The 19,858-nt window shown below is 43.5% G+C and overlaps 1 protein-coding gene across 1 annotated transcript in view; it reads right to left on the reverse strand.

Annotated features, from left to right (window-relative positions):
• Positions 1-6,520, reverse strand: part of LOC128701764 (uncharacterized) — a 35,695-nt gene extending 29,175 nt beyond the window's left edge. Inside the window, exon 1 of the mRNA XM_070105093.1 lies at positions 6,363-6,520. Within this exon, the coding sequence (XP_069961194.1) occupies positions 6,363-6,400 (38 nt within the window). The 5' untranslated portion in view covers positions 6,401-6,520. The remainder of the gene's footprint in view (positions 1-6,362) is intronic.
• Between the last annotated feature and the right edge of the window lie 13,338 nt (positions 6,521-19,858).

The following is a 19,858-nucleotide window of genomic DNA, read 5'->3' on the forward strand; positions in this document are numbered from 1 at the left end:
AACCCCTTCCCCTTTCCCTGAAGTAGCCCCATTCATTTTCCAATAACCCACATACCTACGAACCATCCCTTCCCATGACACCTCTGCCAAAACAGCACGATGGTCCGAAAAACCTAAATCTATCGTCATTACACGTTCTGTTATATCTCGAGTTATATATATACGATCCAACCTGGCAGCATAACCCCTCACCTAATTGTGGTTGCAGGGGTCGAGACTCAGCTCCTAGCCCCTCTGCATAAACGTGTGCTCTACTCTCCACCCATCGCCCCTGACTGTCATAAACCTCTGCATCCCTCAACAAATCCCTCAATACCCCAAGCACACACCCTGCCCCTCTCGACTCCACATCCTTATTCCTGATTACACAGTTCCAATCCCCACCTATTATAGAAACCATTGGTAAACCCCGCATGTAGAAAAGCAAAACCTCCCTTACAAAATTCACCTTTACCCGTATGTTACTATCTGCCAGCATATATATCCCCAGGAAACATACTCTAATCTCGCCCCATGTCCCCTCCACCCTCACCACCCTCCCCTTCCCCACCCTCTTCCTACATGAGCACGTGAAATGGGCTGGACTCCCTCACTGCCACTGCCACTGCCACTGCCACCCCACCCTTTAATTTCCCTGAACTACCAGCATACATCCTAAAACCGTTCAGCCTCAACACTGCCACACTTAAAATTGTGTTCTTGAATAAAACACACATCAATGTTAAAACGCCGCAAAACATCCTCCAACCATACTCTTTTACCGTCAGCTCTAAGGCCATTCACGTTTATAGTTAGACACTTAAAGATTCAGAAAGGGTGGCTTTCCTCTGTCTCTGCGTCCTGTGTTACACTTTTTGCTGCTTCTGTCTTTTCCCGTGCACTCTTTCCCGCCTGGACCCTCTCCCCCCCCGTGCACTACCCTGCCCCTTCTTACTCACTCCCGCCCACGTCTTCTTCCCTGAATGCTGAGCTGGTGTTATAATCTCATCTGACGAGCCTCCAGCTGTTTCTAGATGTACCCTCAAACTCCATATCAGTATTTCCACTCCCCTTGTGCACCTCAGCTTCCACCTGTAGCAACTGCAACATGCCAGACTGACCCCGGAGGCCCTGGAATCTGCTCAATCAGGTCCTTCTCAACCATCAGAATTCTCCCATCTGTAGATGGGTTCTCCTCTGCAGGCACGTCCAGGAAAGACTTGATCATCTTCTGTAGGGGCGTAGATAACTCCTGTAGGTCGCCGGCCTCTCCCACCCCAGCAGGCTGCTGCTCAACACCCGGGTTTGTCTGCGGGGGAGCATCCGAAGCCACTGGTAGCGTCACACAATTCTCTTCCACGCCCTCCACTTCGTCCACCCAATTACCCGTGCCTACTGCACTCTGTCTTCGGCAGAGGTGCCGCTAGAGACTGACTACTTGCTGTTCCCAAGGCCGCGGCGCTGCTGCTTTACCACACCCAGCTGCCATGTGGTCAAAAGTGCCGCACAGAAGACATGTCTTGCGTTGTCCCGCGTAGGTCACATACATCCGTGTCCTAAAATCCTCCAGGACAACATACGAGGGAATAGGTCTTAATGTCATCTCGACGGTGTAAGATCCAGCAGGCAACCCTGCATATATTTCATCCGTCCATCGTCCTAAAGTTATAGCATGTACCTCACCATATCTTTGAAAAATCTGATATCCACATCTGCCTCAAAAGGAACGTTGCGGATCCTCACCCAGGTGTAGTATTTTGAGGCATCCCGCAGGCGTACCTCCAGTCCAGATGATACGGTGATGCTCTTCTCCTGGTACTGAGTCACCGTACTTTCATACGCCTCCACTGTGCAGAACTTTACGAAGATTCTTGAAGAACCATTAAGCGCTATTCCATGTAGTTCTTCATTGTCAATGCCAAATGTGTCCCGTATAATCGTTGGTAATAAAACAGAGGCATTCGTCGGATAAATTGTCCCTTTAACAAGGTCAACACACGGTGTTGCTCCTCCTGCGGTAGCTGGCAGCCATCTTGGTGAAAACGAAGTTGCACAACAGAGAAAGCAGGAGCTTTTTGCGCAGTGCGTCCACACAGCCCGAGAGCGATTAAGTAAGTTTATTCAGGTATACACAAATACAGTTACATAGAATTATCATACATAGCAGCATATGTGTAGAGAACCTGGGATAACCCAAAAAAGTCAGTGACTTATTTCCATTGGATGAGGACAATTGTTACTTTTGATTTACCTCAGTTTAGTGGGGCATCCAAAATTTGTTACCGTACATAGCTCATTTTTCATCAACTACTACTCTTCTTCGTATTACCCCCTCTCATATATATCTCAAACCATTTATCTGCAAAACCACTCATACCTTCAGTCGTTACTAACCGCTGTCCCACCGTGTACCCACCCACGTCCTGATGTACTTCTAACTAACATTCATTATATTTTGCCGGCTCTTTAATCGCCACAGAATGCAAGCTGATGGTTTATCAACATCAAACATCCTCCAACCCACCCCTTAATCTTCCACGATCAAACCTTGCATTCTGGATCGCCAGCAATTGGGTCTTCATACCCTCAATCTCCGATACTGGATAAACTCCATTACTATCTACATAACATTTAACTGTCCCTCCAAATACCTCTGTAATCCATATTTCCATTGTCCAACCTCCCTTCCTTTCCTCATATAAAAACTACGGATTTCTGGTTTAGCACATTGCTCCCACCACAGTAATATATCGCCTCCCAGCTTGCCTTTATTCCATTAATTTTTCCACCATTCCACAAAACTAAGTCCACCTTCCATATTCTCTAACAAGCTCACATTTAGCTTCCAATAACTCATAAAACGTTTCGGCAACTCGCCCCATCCCACGTCCACAACCACCCCTCTATGATCCGAGAATACTACATTTACAGTTTCGATATTATTAACTTGTATCCCAGGAGAGAAATGCGACCCATGCGTGCTGCATATCCACTCCTCACACAAGTATGCTCCACCACCCACCCCTCCCCACTCACTACATCTACTAATCAGACTCCCCCCTAATACACCCCGTAGGACCCCCAACACACCCGGCTCCTCTCGGCTCCACATCCTTCCTAAGGATCGCACAATTCCAATCCCCCCCAAAATAATGTATATATAGGAAGCCCTCGCATATGATAAATAAGAACATCCCTCACAAAATATTCCTTTATGCGCCTATTGCTGTCTGCAGGCATATACACACTAAACTCACAGGAACACCACCCCATGTACCATCCACCCTTACTAGTCTCCCATCTTCCCCTTCTTCCCAGTGTAACATTTGAAATAGACTGGTCTCTGCTATTAAAACTGCAGCACCTCCCTTGAGTTTACCTGTATACCCAGCATAAACTTTGTACCCGTCAACTAATAAATCCCGACCTAACTTAAAATTATGTTCTTTTAAAAGGATAACCTGTACCCCATACCGCCTTAAAAAGGCACTGAACATCCTCCTCTTCACTTCGGCCCTGAGACCATTTATATTCAATGTTAAACACTTAAAAATGCTAATGGGGGCTTACAAATCTATCTCTTACCATGTGTTTCTTTACGTTTTTAATCAGTATACTTTTCACTATGCCTGTTCCTAGTCACGTCTTTCTCCTTCCCCTTACCCCCTCCCCCCCTGACTTTCCTAGCCACATCCACTTTTTTACCCGAACGTTGTGCAGGCGTAAGAATATCACTGTCCGAGGTAACTGCCTCCCTCTTACGTGAAGCCGCAACAGTGATCATTTCTTTCGGACGGCCTTCATTGTGTATTTCAACTACAGTTTCACAAAGCCCTTGTGTTTGCCCATCCCTCCTACTCACATTGCCTCCCTCATGTACCCCTCCCCGATTCGTATGTTGCTCATGCAAGCCTATATTCAGCATTCCAGGTACATGCTGATCCAAAAATTCCTGTATAACATTATGGCAGCCGACACTTCACTACCCAAATCCACTTGTTCCACCTCTTACTCCATACATATTTTCTCAACGTCCTGCGTTACCTCCGGTAACGTAGCACACTGGATTGTCATCCACAATCTCACTCCACGTCCTACGTGACTGAATATGTTCTCCTGTAGACTGGGACATCTCTTTCCTTTTCCCCCTCCTGTCCCTGCTCCGTGTCCCGGTCGACGAACGTCGTGGACCCTGTGCAGCCACATGTTCAAATGCACCACACAACAGGTTATCCTTTGCCCGGCATACGTTTACCTGGAGATTTACCTGGAGAGAGTTCCGGGGGTCAACGCCTCCGCGGCCCGGTCTGTGACCAGGCCTCCTGGTGGATCAGAGCCTGATCAACCAGGCTGTTGCTGCTGGCTGCACGCAAACCAACGTACGAGACATACCAGAGTTTTAAAATCACTCAAAGCCACAAATGAAGGTATGGATCGCCGCAAGGACATTTGGAGAGTGAAAGATCCCTCAGAGTCCCGCATACATACCATCTGACCATCGTCCAATCGTTGCTTGATTTATTACTCCATACTCCTCAAACGACGCTCTGATGTCTCCATCCGCCTCAAAGGGGACATTCCGTATTTTTACCCAAGTATAGTACTTAGACACGTCCCTCATTCTCACGTCCAAACCAGGGTTAACAGTCATACACACATCCTGGTACTGATCCACCATCTTGTCATACGTCACAGTCAAATTTCACGAATGCTCTCGTTGAGCCGTTTAAGGCAATGCCGTACAGATCTTCAGTGTTGATTCCATATGCATCTCGTAAGATAGCATTTGTGTTATACACCGCACCTTTCAGCACTTCTATGCACACAGTGTTGACACGTCTCCTGACAGCCTGCGCCATTTTGAGAAAATCTCGCAATGCTACCAACAGACAGAAGCACAACAGCCAACGTCCGCTCTCCACCAAGGGTGTGTGACGAATGCAAGAGCTAAGGTGCAGCAAAACCTCCCGGCCCGAAATTGAAGAGGTCAATGAGCAGCACAAACTAGTCAGGTCCAACTCTCACGTTTTAGCCTGAATAACTGTACTCGGGAGTTTGTTCCACTTATCCACAACTCTATTACTAAACCAGCCCTTTCCTATATCGTTCCTGCATCTGAATTTTTCCAACTTTAAACCATTGCTGCGAGCCCTGTCTTTAATGGAAATTTTCAACACGCTATTTACATCCCCTTTATTTATTCCCGTTTTCCATTTATACACCTCGATCATAATCCCCCTAATTCTACGCCTTCCGAGAGTGTGCAGATTCAGGGCCCTCAAGTCTATCCTCATAGGGAAGGTTTCTGATACATGGGATCAACTTTGTCATCCTCCTTTGTACGTTTTCCAGGGCATATATATCCATTCTGTAATATGGTGACCAGAACTGAGCAGCATAGTTTAAATGAGGCCTAACCAAGGATCCCAGCTCTCAATGTAGTCTGGCAAAAGTTTAGCAACAGGCAACTTGACAGACTTGACATATGCCACTTAGACTTTTTTTACCTACCTAGACAAGGCATTCACAACCTCTTCCAATCTCATCCTAGCCCTGTACCTCCTACTCAGTATACCCTGCCTACTAGCCTTTCCCTTCTTCCTCCTCTTGGCAAGAATGAACCTCAAACGACTAGTACTGCCCTACCCCTGCCACAACCCCTGCCACTACCCCTGCCATGGTCTTGTCATAACCAAGCGGTGCGATGCGCTAGCCTTCGCTACCTCGACCGTTACAAACTGCTGGTATAGTCATGGGGAAGCCCTTAACCCGCAGGATTCCACAACGCCTGTGGGAGTGGGGAGGAAGGTATTCAGGCTAAACTCAGGGAACTGGAGCACAGATCCAATTCCCTAGATCAGGAGCCCCTCACCAGCGTCAAGGAACCCCTCTTGAGGGGCCGAGATACTGACAACCACACAACGATGTGCTGTTGGATCAGCCCCAGTTCCACACCAGACCCCTCAAGGAAGGTTCCTTGATGCTGGTGAGGGGCTCCTGATCCAGGGAATTGGATCTTCTCCAATTCCCTAAATTAGACCTGAATACCTTCCACATTCCCCCTCAGGCGCTGTATAATCCTACGGGTTTAGCGTTTCCCCCTTGATTATAATAATTCTACACCTTAGATCTTCAGCATTCTTCCACTAAGTAATAGAAACAAAATTAACTGTAGTTTCTAGTTACAATAGCGCAATCGTCTTGAAAACCTATAGACTACAGGCTACATATAGCCTATATTTCACTAGTCAAGGATATTACAGTATAAAAATAATTAACTCGTTATATACACTTTTCTGTATGTATACCTTTTTTTAAATGACTAAAAAATAAGGATATTAATTGCCAATATCTAAAATTTATATTTATCCTTAATTCCATACCTTAGTTCGTTCTCCCGTGTTGTTGATGTCCGAGACATGACTTAGTTAACCAGAAAGATGGACAATATTAACCTAAGTAACGCGCACACACCTCTTAACACTGTCAGGTAGCTACTGCCGCTTGTTGTGTTCGACTGGAGCAGTACTGAAGCAGTCTTGGAACTGTGATGAACCTGATGAATCTCAGTGATTCTTATGTGTGACTGAAGCAGTACTGAAGCAGTCTTGGAACTGTGATGAACCAGATGAATCTCAGTGATTCTTATGTGTGACTGAAGCAGTACTGAAGCAGTCTTGGAACTGTGATGAACCTGGTGAATCTCAGTGATTCTTATGTGTGACTGAAGCAGTACTGAAGCAGTCTTGGAACTGTGATGAACCAGATGAATCTCAGTGATTCTTATGTGTGACTGAAGCAGTACTGAAGCAGTCTTGGAACTGTGATGAACCTGATGAATCTCAGTGATTCTTATGTGTGACTGAAGCAGTACTGAAGCAGTCTTGGAACTGTGATGAACCAGATGAACCACAGTGATTATGTGTGACTGAAGCAGTACTGAAGCAGTCTTGGAACTGTGATGAACCAGATGAATCTCAGTGATTCTTATGTGTGACTGAAGCAGTACTGAAGCAGTCTTGGAACTGTGATGAACCAGATGAACCACAGTGATTATGTGTGACTGAAGCAGTACTGAAGCAGTCTTGGAACTGTGATGAACCTGATGAATCTCAGTGATTCTTATGTGTGACTGAAGCAGTACTGAAGCAGTCTTGGAACTGTGATGAACCAGATGAATCTCAGTGATTCTTATGTGTGACTGAAGCAGTACTGAAGCAGTCTTGGAACTGTGATGAACCAGATGAATCTCAGTGATTATGTGTGACTGAAGCAGTACTGAAGCAGTCTTGGAACTGTGATGAACCAGATGAATCTCAGTGATTCTTATGTGTGACTGAAGCAATACTGAAGCAGTCTTGGAACTGTGATGAACCTGATGAATCTCAGTGATTCTTATGTGTGACTGAAGCAGTACTGAAGCAGTCTTGGAACTGTGATGAACCAGATGAATCTCAGTGATTCTTATGTGTGACTGAAGCAGTACTGAAGCAGTCTTGGAACTGTGATGAACCAGATGAACCACAGTGATTCTTATGTGTGACTGAAGCAATACTGAAGCAGTCTTGGAACTGTGATGAACCAGATGAACCACAGTGAATCATCCCCGAAATTTTCTTCCATTGCAAATTAATATAATTAGTTATATTATTTTTTTACCGCGTGACTTTGCAAATTGCATCACAGAATTCAATGGCTATTGTTATCAAAGTACTATTATTACTATTGTTAACTTTATCTATAATATATACAAAATGTACCATTGAATGGTACCTATGTAAGACATCAACAACGGTACTGCTACAGTTCACTGAGTACATCAACAACGGTACTGCTACAGTTAACTGAGTACATCAACAACGGTACTGCTACAGTTCACTGAGTACATCAACAACGGTACTGCTACAGTTAACTGAGTACATCAACAACGGTACTGCTACAGTTCACTGAGTACATCAACAACACAGTATTGCGTTAAGACAAACGTAACACAACCTACGACTGCCTCTAAATACACAGTGCTATATAATCACAGTGCTATATAATGACAGTGTTATATAATGACAGTGTTATATAATGACAGTGTTATATAAACACAGTGCTATATAATGACAGTGTTATATAATCACAGTGCTATATAATGACAGTGCTATATAATGACAGTGTTATATAAACACAGTGCTATATAATCACAGTGCTATATAATCACAGTGCTATATAATCACAGTGCTATATAATGACAGTGCTATATAATGACAGTGTTATATAAACACAGTGCTATATAATGACAGTGTTATATAAACACAGTGCTATATAATGACAGTGCTATATAATCACAGTGCTATATAATGACAGTGCTATATAATCACAGTGCTATATAATGTCAGTGTTATATAAACACAGTGCTATATAATGACAGTGCTATATAATCACAGTGCTATATAATGACAGTGTTATATAAACACAGTGTTATATAATGACAGTGTTATATAAACACAGTGCTATATAATCACAGTGCTATATAATGACAGTGTTATATAAACACAGTGCTATATAATGACAGTGTTATATAATCACAGTGCTATATAATGACAGTGTTATATAAACACAGTGCTATATAATGACAGTGTTATATAATGACAGTGCTATATAATGACAGTGTTATATAATCACAGTGCTATATAATGACAGTGTTATATAATCACAGTGCTATATAATGACAGTGTTATATAAACACAGTGCTATATAATGACAGTGTTATATAAACACAGTGCTATATAATGACAGTGTTATATAATCACAGTGCTATATAATGACAGTTATATAAACACAGTGCTATATAACCACAGTGTTATATAAACACAGTGCTATATAACCACAGTGTTATATAATCTTTTTTTTATATATATTTTATTTAAAACATTACAATTCAAGGTGGAAATTATATTAAAAGGTACACAAAATAAGTTTATTTATTTTTATTTATTTATTTAGAAATTTTAGCATACATACAGAGGTACAAAAAAATACAGGTAAGAGCAGCATGCCAAAGCCACTTATATGCATAGCATTAAATGATCGACACCATGCCTAACCCTTCTAGGGTAGGGTAGGTGCCTGAGCCCGAGCCTTTAGCTCATAAGACTGTCATTCCCATTTGCTCCCTTGGGGCGGGGATGGCAGACCAGAGAGGCCTAGCTTGTGGCTAGGCCTGGGGACAGTTGGTCCCAAAGATGAGGAGGTACTTGTGCCTCCTCCCATGGGAGACTTAGGTCTCAGACACTCCCTAAAGAGGGAGCCAAGGCCGGGCCACCACTTGGAAAAGGCCCGGGCCGGGAGAATACCGGCGAATCTTTAATAATAATAATAATAATAGCATTAAATCACAAATTCCCAATTCATCCTTACAAAAATGATTACAACAGACAAAAGTGTTCTGACGCCCTAATACCACACACCATATACACCCAGTTATACCAGAGTTATATACCTGTGAAGGCTGAAACTTCTGACACAGTTTCACCCCCCCCCTCCCGCAAAATATAACCATCACCAACCTGACTGCATCTTAACTTAACATTAAAGGATACATAGGAATTACACTATCATGAGTGATGTAGTAGCATCTTAGACACAAAAATATTAATAACAATTAAATGGGATACATGTCATTATTTAACACAATGACACCTCAACCTGGTGAAAGGAACCCCAAAAGTTTAATTTGTCTAAGAAGGTTGTAACAATGAATGTCAACTCTCAAAGGCAACTTATTTGCATTTATCTTAGCATGTAAACCCTATTCATGCAACATAGTATATAAATAAAACTTTATATTATGAAAAACATCAGAGAATACAAAGGTATAAAGTATAAACACCAGCCATGTAGCGGCTACACGCAAAAAATTCCACATACTTCACTAACACACATAAAACAAAAATTTTGTGACAACTGCACCTAAACACAACTCACATCATATGACTTAAGACTGCTATGTACATAGATAACAACATAATAATATGACTTAAGACTGCTATGTACATAGATAACAACATAATAATATGACTTAAGACTGCTATGTACGTAGATAACAACATTATAATATGACTTAAGACTGCTATGTACATAGATAACAACATAATAATATGACTTAAGACTGCTATGTACATAGATAACAACATTATAATATGACTTAAGACTGCTATGTACATAAATAACAACATAATAATATGACTTAAGACTGCTATGTACATAGATAACAACATAATAATATGACTTAAGACTACTATGTACATAGATAACAACATAATAATATGACTTAAGACTGCTATGTACATAGATAACAACATAATAATATGACTTAAGACTGCTATGTACATAGATAACAACATAATAATATGACTTAAGACTGCTATGTACATAGATAACAACATAATAATATGACTTAAGACTGCTATGTACATAGATAATAACAAAATAATAAATCTAATTTTAATGGATCACAGTTGATCAATCAGCCTTAACATATCAGACGTTAGAGAGTAATTCTCATAGTACAAGTCCAAGTCCAACTTGCATGTAGTCCCATCTTGCTACATACAATAATATGCGTATTATCTACACATAATACTATAACACACTGGACAAGCAACTGTCCATCACTTCCAATCAATATACTGCCCTACCCTCACTCTGCACAGTGATGTAGGCAAACCCCCCCCCCTTGAATACCCTATCCATCATTCACTACTACCTTGAAGGAATATGAGTACTATATGAATAGTGTATAGTCCATGACACAAAAAACTGGCCAGCTCCACAGGTGCTAGCACCCTTGGTCCATACATTATTCACTCACGTATCACTCATCCAACACACACGCAAACATTTGTTGCCATCCATTACCAGGGAGGCGACCCTGTTTTCACCCATGACTTCCCTACCCCAGCAACACTTTCCAATCATACCCTCCCCTCCCTCGTATATTACAAGTCTAATAAAACCTGTAACGTAAGTTGCCTATATCCCTCTGAAAAATCCCTCACCCACCTCCTCCCATAAATTTCCTTATTTCTACATACCGTTTTATAGAACGTTACCGCTAACACCCCCCTCTTCATCTCACTAACCTGTTTCCCCCTCAATCCCCACACTATATATACATAATCTGCCATAATGTACCCCACAGCTCTGATTACACTTTCCTCCCAACCCCCCACGTCGAGACTTAATGCTCTCAATACAGAAATTCCTTGACCTCCTATCCTATTTATCACCCTATTTAACCACCCCCTGACACTCCTCAGTCCGTCACAAAAATATACTACATGAAAAGCCGACTCCTCCCCACCACATATCCCACTCTCCCCCCCCGTCAACGACTCGTCTATCCCGTAGAACCACACCCGACGGTAAAATGCCGTGCAGAAAACGATACATTACATCCCGAACACGAGGTTGCAACCTCATCCTACTCAACCTATTCCATATACTTCCCCATGCATACATGGGGAAAATTCCCTCTACAGGCGCTACAACAGTCCCGGCTAACAATCTACACAACCTACCTATTTTAACCTTTGCTGGCTCTCGATCCCACGCCAGAGCCCTCAACACAGTTTCACACTCATGCAACTCAACTCCTGTATACATCCGTTGCAATCTGTTATGGATCCTGGCCAACCCCCCCCCACCCACACTTTCCCTCATCATCTCCCTTTTAATGAAGACACATTTGACCCTCCACTTTAAGTCCAGCAATGCCAGCCCCCCCTTACTTACAGGTAACATTACCACATCCCTTTTAATCCAATCACAGCTCGAACCCCACAAGAATTGAAAAGCCTTCCTAAGTATGTTCGTTATTGCTGGCCCAGTTAATGGGAACACGGCTGCCACGTGCCATACTTTGCTATACAGTAAGATATTAATAACAGTGGCACGCTGCACAAGGGTTAAAGGATAAGGTGGCAATGCACCCAAGCATCCCTGAATCGTTTCTACCATCCTAATCGAGTTTTCCATGCGTGCCACAGTTAGATCGCTTGCATAAATAAGACCGCAAATTTTTAACGAATTCACCTGCCTCCTCACAACCGCACTACCCCAATCAACCCTTCCTGCCCAAGCTCCTAACCCCATGACCATGGATTTATCTGAATTTACCCTCATACCAGTTGCCCCTGCGAACATTCGTACTACCCCATCTAATGTGTCCATTGACATCCCCTCCCTGATCAGAACAGTTGTATCATTCACATACCCTATTAAAACTGGCCAAACCCTCGCAACCTCACACCCTGGTCCCTCTACGTGACACATACGCTGCTCCACCAATCTATAAAAGGGGTCCTGTACGCACACAAACAATAATTGTGACATAGGACACCCCTGCCTAAGTCCCCTACCCATTACAATCTTCCCACCCAATCGACCATTAATCTGTACCCTCGCCATTGCACCTCCATACAACGCCTCAACCCAACCCACTATTTCTTCCCCAAACCCCTGACCCCTGAGGATGGCTTTCAATGCTTTCCGATCCACTTTATCGTATGCCCCTTGCCAATCGAGCACCACCAAACTTCCCCCCCTTCCCCCCCTTTTGCCTCCACGAAATCCCTAAATAACCCATGCCCCTCCACCATAGACCTCCCTGGCAAACCAAACTGAGTTTTTAATACTACCCGCCCTACCACACACTTGACCCGATTTCCCAAAATCTTCGCAAACAATTTGTAATCTGCGCATAACAACGAAATCGCCCGGTAATCCCGAAGCATATGCTGCCCCTTACCCTTCGGTACCAATACAACGACAGCCATTGCCTGCTTCTCACCCAGCTCACCTCTCTCCTTCATGCAATTTAATAACCTAACCAAAAAATGCCTCATTAATTCCCAATGCTGCTGATAAAACTCTGCCTGGAGTCCATCAATTCCCGGTGTTTGCCCTTTCGCATTCCACTTAAAGCCCTCCATATTTCCCCCTCAGTTATTTCCCCACCCAGTGCTTCCCTATCACTGTTATGCAACTGACATACCACACTCCCACACACCTGTTCTAAAACCCCATCCTCTACCCCTTCTCGTTGCCAGTACTTCTCATACCACTTATCAGCAAACGCCCCCATTCCTTCCGTAGCTTGTATGACCTGCCCCTCCCTGTACCCTCCTATCGACTCATGAACCTCCAACCATGGTATAGTCATTGCCTGCTGTCTTTGTTTCTGCCTACGCAATACGCACGATGAAGGTCTATCGCTCCATAACACCTCTTCCACCCCCGCCTGTACCCACACCGCTTGGAACCTCTCATCCTGTACCTCACGCAGCCTCCCTTTAATTGCCATAATATCATCCATTGGATAAGTGCCCGCCACCACCCCCCTCGCATAACAACCCCATAATCTATCATCCAAATAGTTAGCAAGCCAATATTTTAAAGAATTGATACGTTTCCCTTCCTTTACATAATATTGCTTAATCTGTTCTTTAGCCACACCATCCCACCACATCACCACATCCTCTACCCCATTTACCTCTGCACGTAACCCCTCCCACAGCGTTGCAAATCCCTCTATCCCCTCCTCATCGCCTAACACACTTGTATTTAACTTCTAATAACCCCTAGATATACCTGCTAGTGACTCCCACCCCACTTCTGCTACTACCGCCTGATGATCCAAATAAGCTACTTCTATTGTACGGAAAAATGTCAACCAAACCCCTTGAGATATATACAGCCTATCCAACCTAGCCGCATAACCCCGTCTTACAAAATTGTGCTCTACCTCCCACGCCCCTCCTCCAACCGCATCCCGCAACTGAATATCCCTCAAAAGATCTCGCAAGGCCGCCGACACGTGCCCCGCCCCTTTTGGTTCCACGTCAGCCCTCCTAATAATGCAGTTCCAGTCCCCACCAACGATGGCCACTGCAGGTAAACCACGTAAGAAGAAAACTAGTTCTTCACATACAAAATCCCTTTTTACCCTCACATCATTTTCTGCTGGTGCATACACACTTACAAAAGATACCCTCTGCCCCATCCACCACCCATCCATGCACAATACTCTTCCCCCCCTCCCCCTCACTTCTTAGCAACATAAACGGGCTCGCCTCCCTGATCAATATATCCACACCACCTTTCAGACGTACAGATGGAAGAGTCATGACCAGAAACCCCTCCACCTCGAGCACTCTTCCCTCCTTGAAATTGTGTTCTTGCAGGAACACTACATCCACCCTATATTTATACAGAAACATTCGAAACCATTCCCTCTTCACACTATTACACAGTCCATTTACGTTCACAGTCATACACCTAAGGCCTCTTCATAGTTTCCAACCCTTCCTCCTCTCTTCATTCATCCCTGGGCCTCCTGCCCCAGAGCCAGCACAAGGCTTCACACCATCAACCCTCCCCCCTTTTTTTGCGATGCCTCTTATCGTGACTACCTCGACAGTGCTCTTCCTTCCTCCCAGACCTCTGCGCCGGCGTCAAGACATCATCTGAGTCTGACGCCGCTGCTCTCTTCCTCGTGATGCCCTCCACATCCATGTTATCTAATGAGGTTCCCTCACGATGTACCTCAACCTCCACCACGCCTCGTTCCACAGCACACGGCGACAACTCACTCTTACTAGTTGGCCCATCAACCCTGCTATGGTTTTTATCATTACATTCCTCTACACTACAGGCAACGCCGTGCCTCTCACCAGCTCAGGAACAACATTCTCTGCAGGCGGCGTCAATGTCCTTAACACTTCCTGAAGCTCTTCCTCTAGAGCCTGCACCTCCTCCTGCACTTGCACTTCTGTACTTTTCCCTTGCCTAGTAACAGATCCTTTTACTTCACAACTTACCTCACACACGCCATTCTCCTCTTTGGAATCCTCCACCTCTTCACTCCACAAGCGCCCAAGCCCTTGCTTTCGCGTGGGGCTCTCAACAACAGCTACCACGCTGGTAACTGGTGCTTCACCAGTTTGTGCAGGCGCCCTCCTCAGCTTCACACACGCTGCCGCCATATGGTCGTACGCCCCACATATTCTGCACGTACGTCTCTGTCCGGCATACGATACCATAACTTGCGTCCTGAAGTCCTCCAACACGATGTAAGACGGTATGGGATGTCTCAGAGTCATCTTCAGGGAAAAGGTTCCCTCCAGACGACCCATGTAAGCACCTGCCGTCCACTTGCCCTGTTGTGCCAGATGTACGGTCCCATATGCCTCAAAAACATTCCTGATGTCAGCCTCATCTGCCTCAAATGGGACATTACGAATCTTAACCCACGTAAAGTGGCGAGATACGTCGATCAAACGCACCTTCACAGCTGGAGTAGCGTCAAGACTCACGTCTTGGAATCTCGTCACCAAAGTCTCGTACACGGCCGTGGAATTCAGTTTGACGAAGATTCTGTAAGCCCCATTCAGGGCTACACCATACACCTCATCGTCCTGGATTCCATAGGTCTCCCTAATGATTGTTGGGAGTAATACCTGCGCTGAAGAGGGTGAAATCGCCCCACGAAGCAGCTCAATACCAATGGTATTTATGCGCCTCCTAACACTCACCGCCATGTTGGTACAAGGTAGCTCGCCTGAAAACAGCAGAGGGGTGCAGAGCACAACCGCACTCTACCGTGGTCAGGCAGCGAATCATATATAAAATGTACCATTGAATGGTACCTATGTAAGACATCAACAACGGTACTGCTACAGTTCACTGAGTAAATCAACAACACAGTATTGCGTTAAGACAAACGTAACACAACCTACGACTACCTCTAAATACACCGTGCTATTTAATCACAGTGTTATATAAACACAGTACTATATAACCACAGTGTTATATAATCACCGTGCTATATAACACAGTGCTATATAATCACCGTGCTATATAATCACAGTGCTATATAATCACCGTGCTATATAATCACAGTGCTATATAATCACCGTGTTATATAATCACTGTGCTATATAATCACAGTGCTATATAATCACAGTGCTATATAATCACAGTGCTATATAATAACAGTGCTATATAACTACTGTGCTATATAATCACAGTGCTATATAATCACAGTGCTATATAATAACAGTGCTATATAACTACCGTGCTATATAATCACAGTGCTATATAACCACAGTGCTATATAATCACCGTGCTATATAATGACAGTGTTATATAAACACAGTGCTATATAATCACAGTGCTATATAATCACAGTGCTATATAATCACAGAGCTATATAACCACAGTGTTATATAATCACAGCGCTATATAACCACAGTGCTATATAATAACAGTGCTATATAACTACCATGCTATATAATCACAGTGCTATATAATCACAGTGCTATATAATGACAGTGCTATATAATGACAGTGCTATATAATGACAGTGCTATATAATGACAGTGCTATATAATAACAGTGCTATATAACTACCGTGCTATATAATCACAGTGCTATATAATGACAGTGCTATATAATAACAGTGCTATATAACTACCATGCTATATAATCACAGTGCTATATAATCACAGTGCTATATAATCACAGTGCTATATAATCACAGTGCTATATAATCACAGTGCTATATAATCACAGTGCTATATAATCACAGTGCTATATAATCACAGTGCTATATGACCACCGTGCTATATAATCACAGTGCTATATAACCACATTGCTATATAATAACAGTGCTATATAACTACCGTGCTATATAATCACAGTGCTATATAATCACAGTGCTATATAACCACCGTGCTATATAATCACAGTGCTATATAACTACCGTGCTATATAATCACAGTGCTATATAATCAAAGTGCTATGTAATCACAGTGCTATATAATCACAGTGCTATATAATCACAGTGCTATATAACCACAGTGCTATATAATAACAGTGCTATATAACTACCGTGCTATATAACTACCGTGCTATATAATCACAATGCTATATAATAACAGTGCTATATAACTACCGTGCTATATAATCACAGTGCTATATAACCACCGTGCTATATAATCACAGTGCTATATAATCACAGTGCTATATAACCACTGTGCTATATAATCACAGTGCTATATAATCACAGTGCTATATAATCACAGTGCTATATAATCACCGTGCTATATAACCACCGTGCTATATAATCACAGTGCTATATAATCACCATGCTATATAACCACCGTGCTATATAATCACAGTGCTATATAACCACCGTGCTATATAATCACAGTGCTATATAATCACAGTGCTATATAATCACAGTGCTATATAATCACAGTACTATATAACCACCGTGCTATATAATCACAGTGCTATATAATTAGGAACACCACAGGGAGATGTGCTCAGTCCCACCCTTTTCAATATTCTAATTAATGCCTTCCTTCATGCTATGCCTAGCCAGCCCCATCATTATACAATTAGTTTTGCTGATGATATAATGATTCACACCACCGGATTCTCCAACACCCAAAACATTCTTAATCATGTACTAGCCTCGTTTCAGGACCTGGGGTTGATAATCTCTAATGAAAAAACAAAAGATACTCAACTGGCGTCCTCAACAGAGAGGCACAGTTCGTCAGATCCAGTTGCATGATGGGTCTCTTCTAGAATATGTAACCTGATACAGGTATCTAGGCTTTGAGGTTCCACTACTTGGACCTGTTGTGACAAGACCTTGTCGACGATACAAAGAAAGACTGAAATCACTTAGAGTTGTGGCTGGGTTTCACCCCAGGTATGGTGCTAATGTTAACATTGTGAAAATGATGTATCTTGCTTACATTAGATCACTGGTTGATTATGCTGCGCCACTACTTGCTCTTGTTTCCCGGTACTGGAATCTTCCATCTCGGACATTTCGATCTAGGCAGCCTGATGCACCTCCACGTCAACATCCACTTCACGGAGGCCCTCAGACTCAGCAATCAGCACAGGTGCGCTGGAAATTTCCCTGGACTTCACTGCAGCCATTTCACACACGTGAGTCCCTGGTCACTCCTCAATCACTGAAGACCCTCCTTTCCCCTGGGATGCAAAAATTTCCAATAACGCTTTCTCTAGCGCATCACCCAGTTGAATAGTCTTCAACGCTCTCTAACACAGGGATGGGCACCTTCACTTGTGCAGGGATCTCCACGTCCACATCACTCTCCCGCACTACGTCCATGTTCCATCTGCCCTCCTGTGGGCGACGCATGTTCCATGGCCTGTTGCTTCACTCCACAGCCATATGGTCATATCCCTCATATATCCTACACGCTCGTCTCTGCCCTGCATAGGATACCATCACCTGCATTCGGAAATCCGGCAGGACGACATGTATGGTTTACCCAAGACCCATAAACACAATATTCCACTCAGACCAATCACGTCAGGAATAGGCAGTGCTCCACACAAACTAGCCAGAGTTCTTGCCAAACATCTTTCCTGCCTTCTGGGGACCATAAGCCCCGCTCATCTTAAACACTCAGGCGACCTTCTCAACCGCATCTGTAACCTCTCCATCCTTAACAAGAAACTAAGCAGTTTGGATGAGACTTCCCTCTTCACAAAAGTACCTACCAAAAAAGCCATCGAGGTTCTACGACGTAAAGTCAATCAGGACCTTAATCTTCCTCTACCTCCCGGAGATTTTGTTGACTTAATTGAACTCTGTGTTAATTTCAACTGTTTTTCTTTCAATAACAAGCTCTACAAACAAACCTACGGCATGGGAATGGGGTCCCCCATCAGTGCCGTCCTAGCCAACTTATACATGGAACACCTAGAGTTCGAACACTTCGCCAACATCATCCCTTCAAGCGTCACTTGGTTACGTTACGTGGACGATGTCCTCGTAATAACTCCAAAACGTTTTGATGTACGGGATCTTCAGGCAAGGCTCAACGCAGTTGAACCGGCGATCCAGTTTACACTAGAAGAAGAGTCCAATGACAAGCTACCTTTCCTCGACGTCCTCATTCACAAAGTAGACAACAACCTAAGATTTCAAGTTTATCGGAAACCCACCAATAAAAATGATCTCACACACTTCTATTCCAGTCAAGATACCAAGACCAAAAGAGGCGTCATCATCGGGTTTTTCCTAAGAGCATACCGAATTTGTAGTCCTGAGTTTCTTGACGAGGAATGTACATACATTCACCAAACATTCACTGAGTTACATTTTCCTCTTTTTTTCATCAAAGACTGCAAGAAAAGAGCTCTTCAGATCATAAATTCTCCACGCATCAACACCACTCCCAGCAAAGTTATAATTCTTCCCAACAGCCAGGTTGCAATGAACGTCTCAAAAGTACTTTCACAAGCTAACACCAGAGTCGCCATCGCTTCTAGCACTTCAATAAAGGATCTAACCAGGACAAAATCCAAACACCACGAACCAGTCAATGCAGGAGTTTACACTATACCCTGTGGAGGCTGTGACAAGATTTACGTAGGTGAAAAAGCCAGAAACCTCGACACCCGCCTCAATGAACACATTTACGCATGTAGGAACGATAACTTGAACAACGCCTGTGTACAACACCGAAATTCCACCAGTCATCTCACGAAATTCAGAGACGCCCAATTAGTGATCAACGAAACTAATTTCCGCAGACGCAAGTGCCTCGAATCAGCACTGATCGCTGTTTCGAATACAATTAAACAAAACAGCGGCAGCTTCACCATCTCCGAAGTCTTAGCAAGAATCCTCCTCTAAACAGTAAACCCTGCCATCACATAGTCTCTCCTGTTATACTACACAAAACACAGAGTGAACACTGAAACAAGCTGCCTCTTTCCAGTCTATATTTGTCCAACCTATTTTTATGTTACCCAAGTAATAGCTTTTATATCC

This window comes from Cherax quadricarinatus, chromosome 96 (genome assembly GCF_038502225.1).
Source record: "Cherax quadricarinatus isolate ZL_2023a chromosome 96, ASM3850222v1, whole genome shotgun sequence".
Taxonomy (NCBI): Eukaryota; Metazoa; Arthropoda; class Malacostraca; order Decapoda; family Parastacidae; genus Cherax; species Cherax quadricarinatus.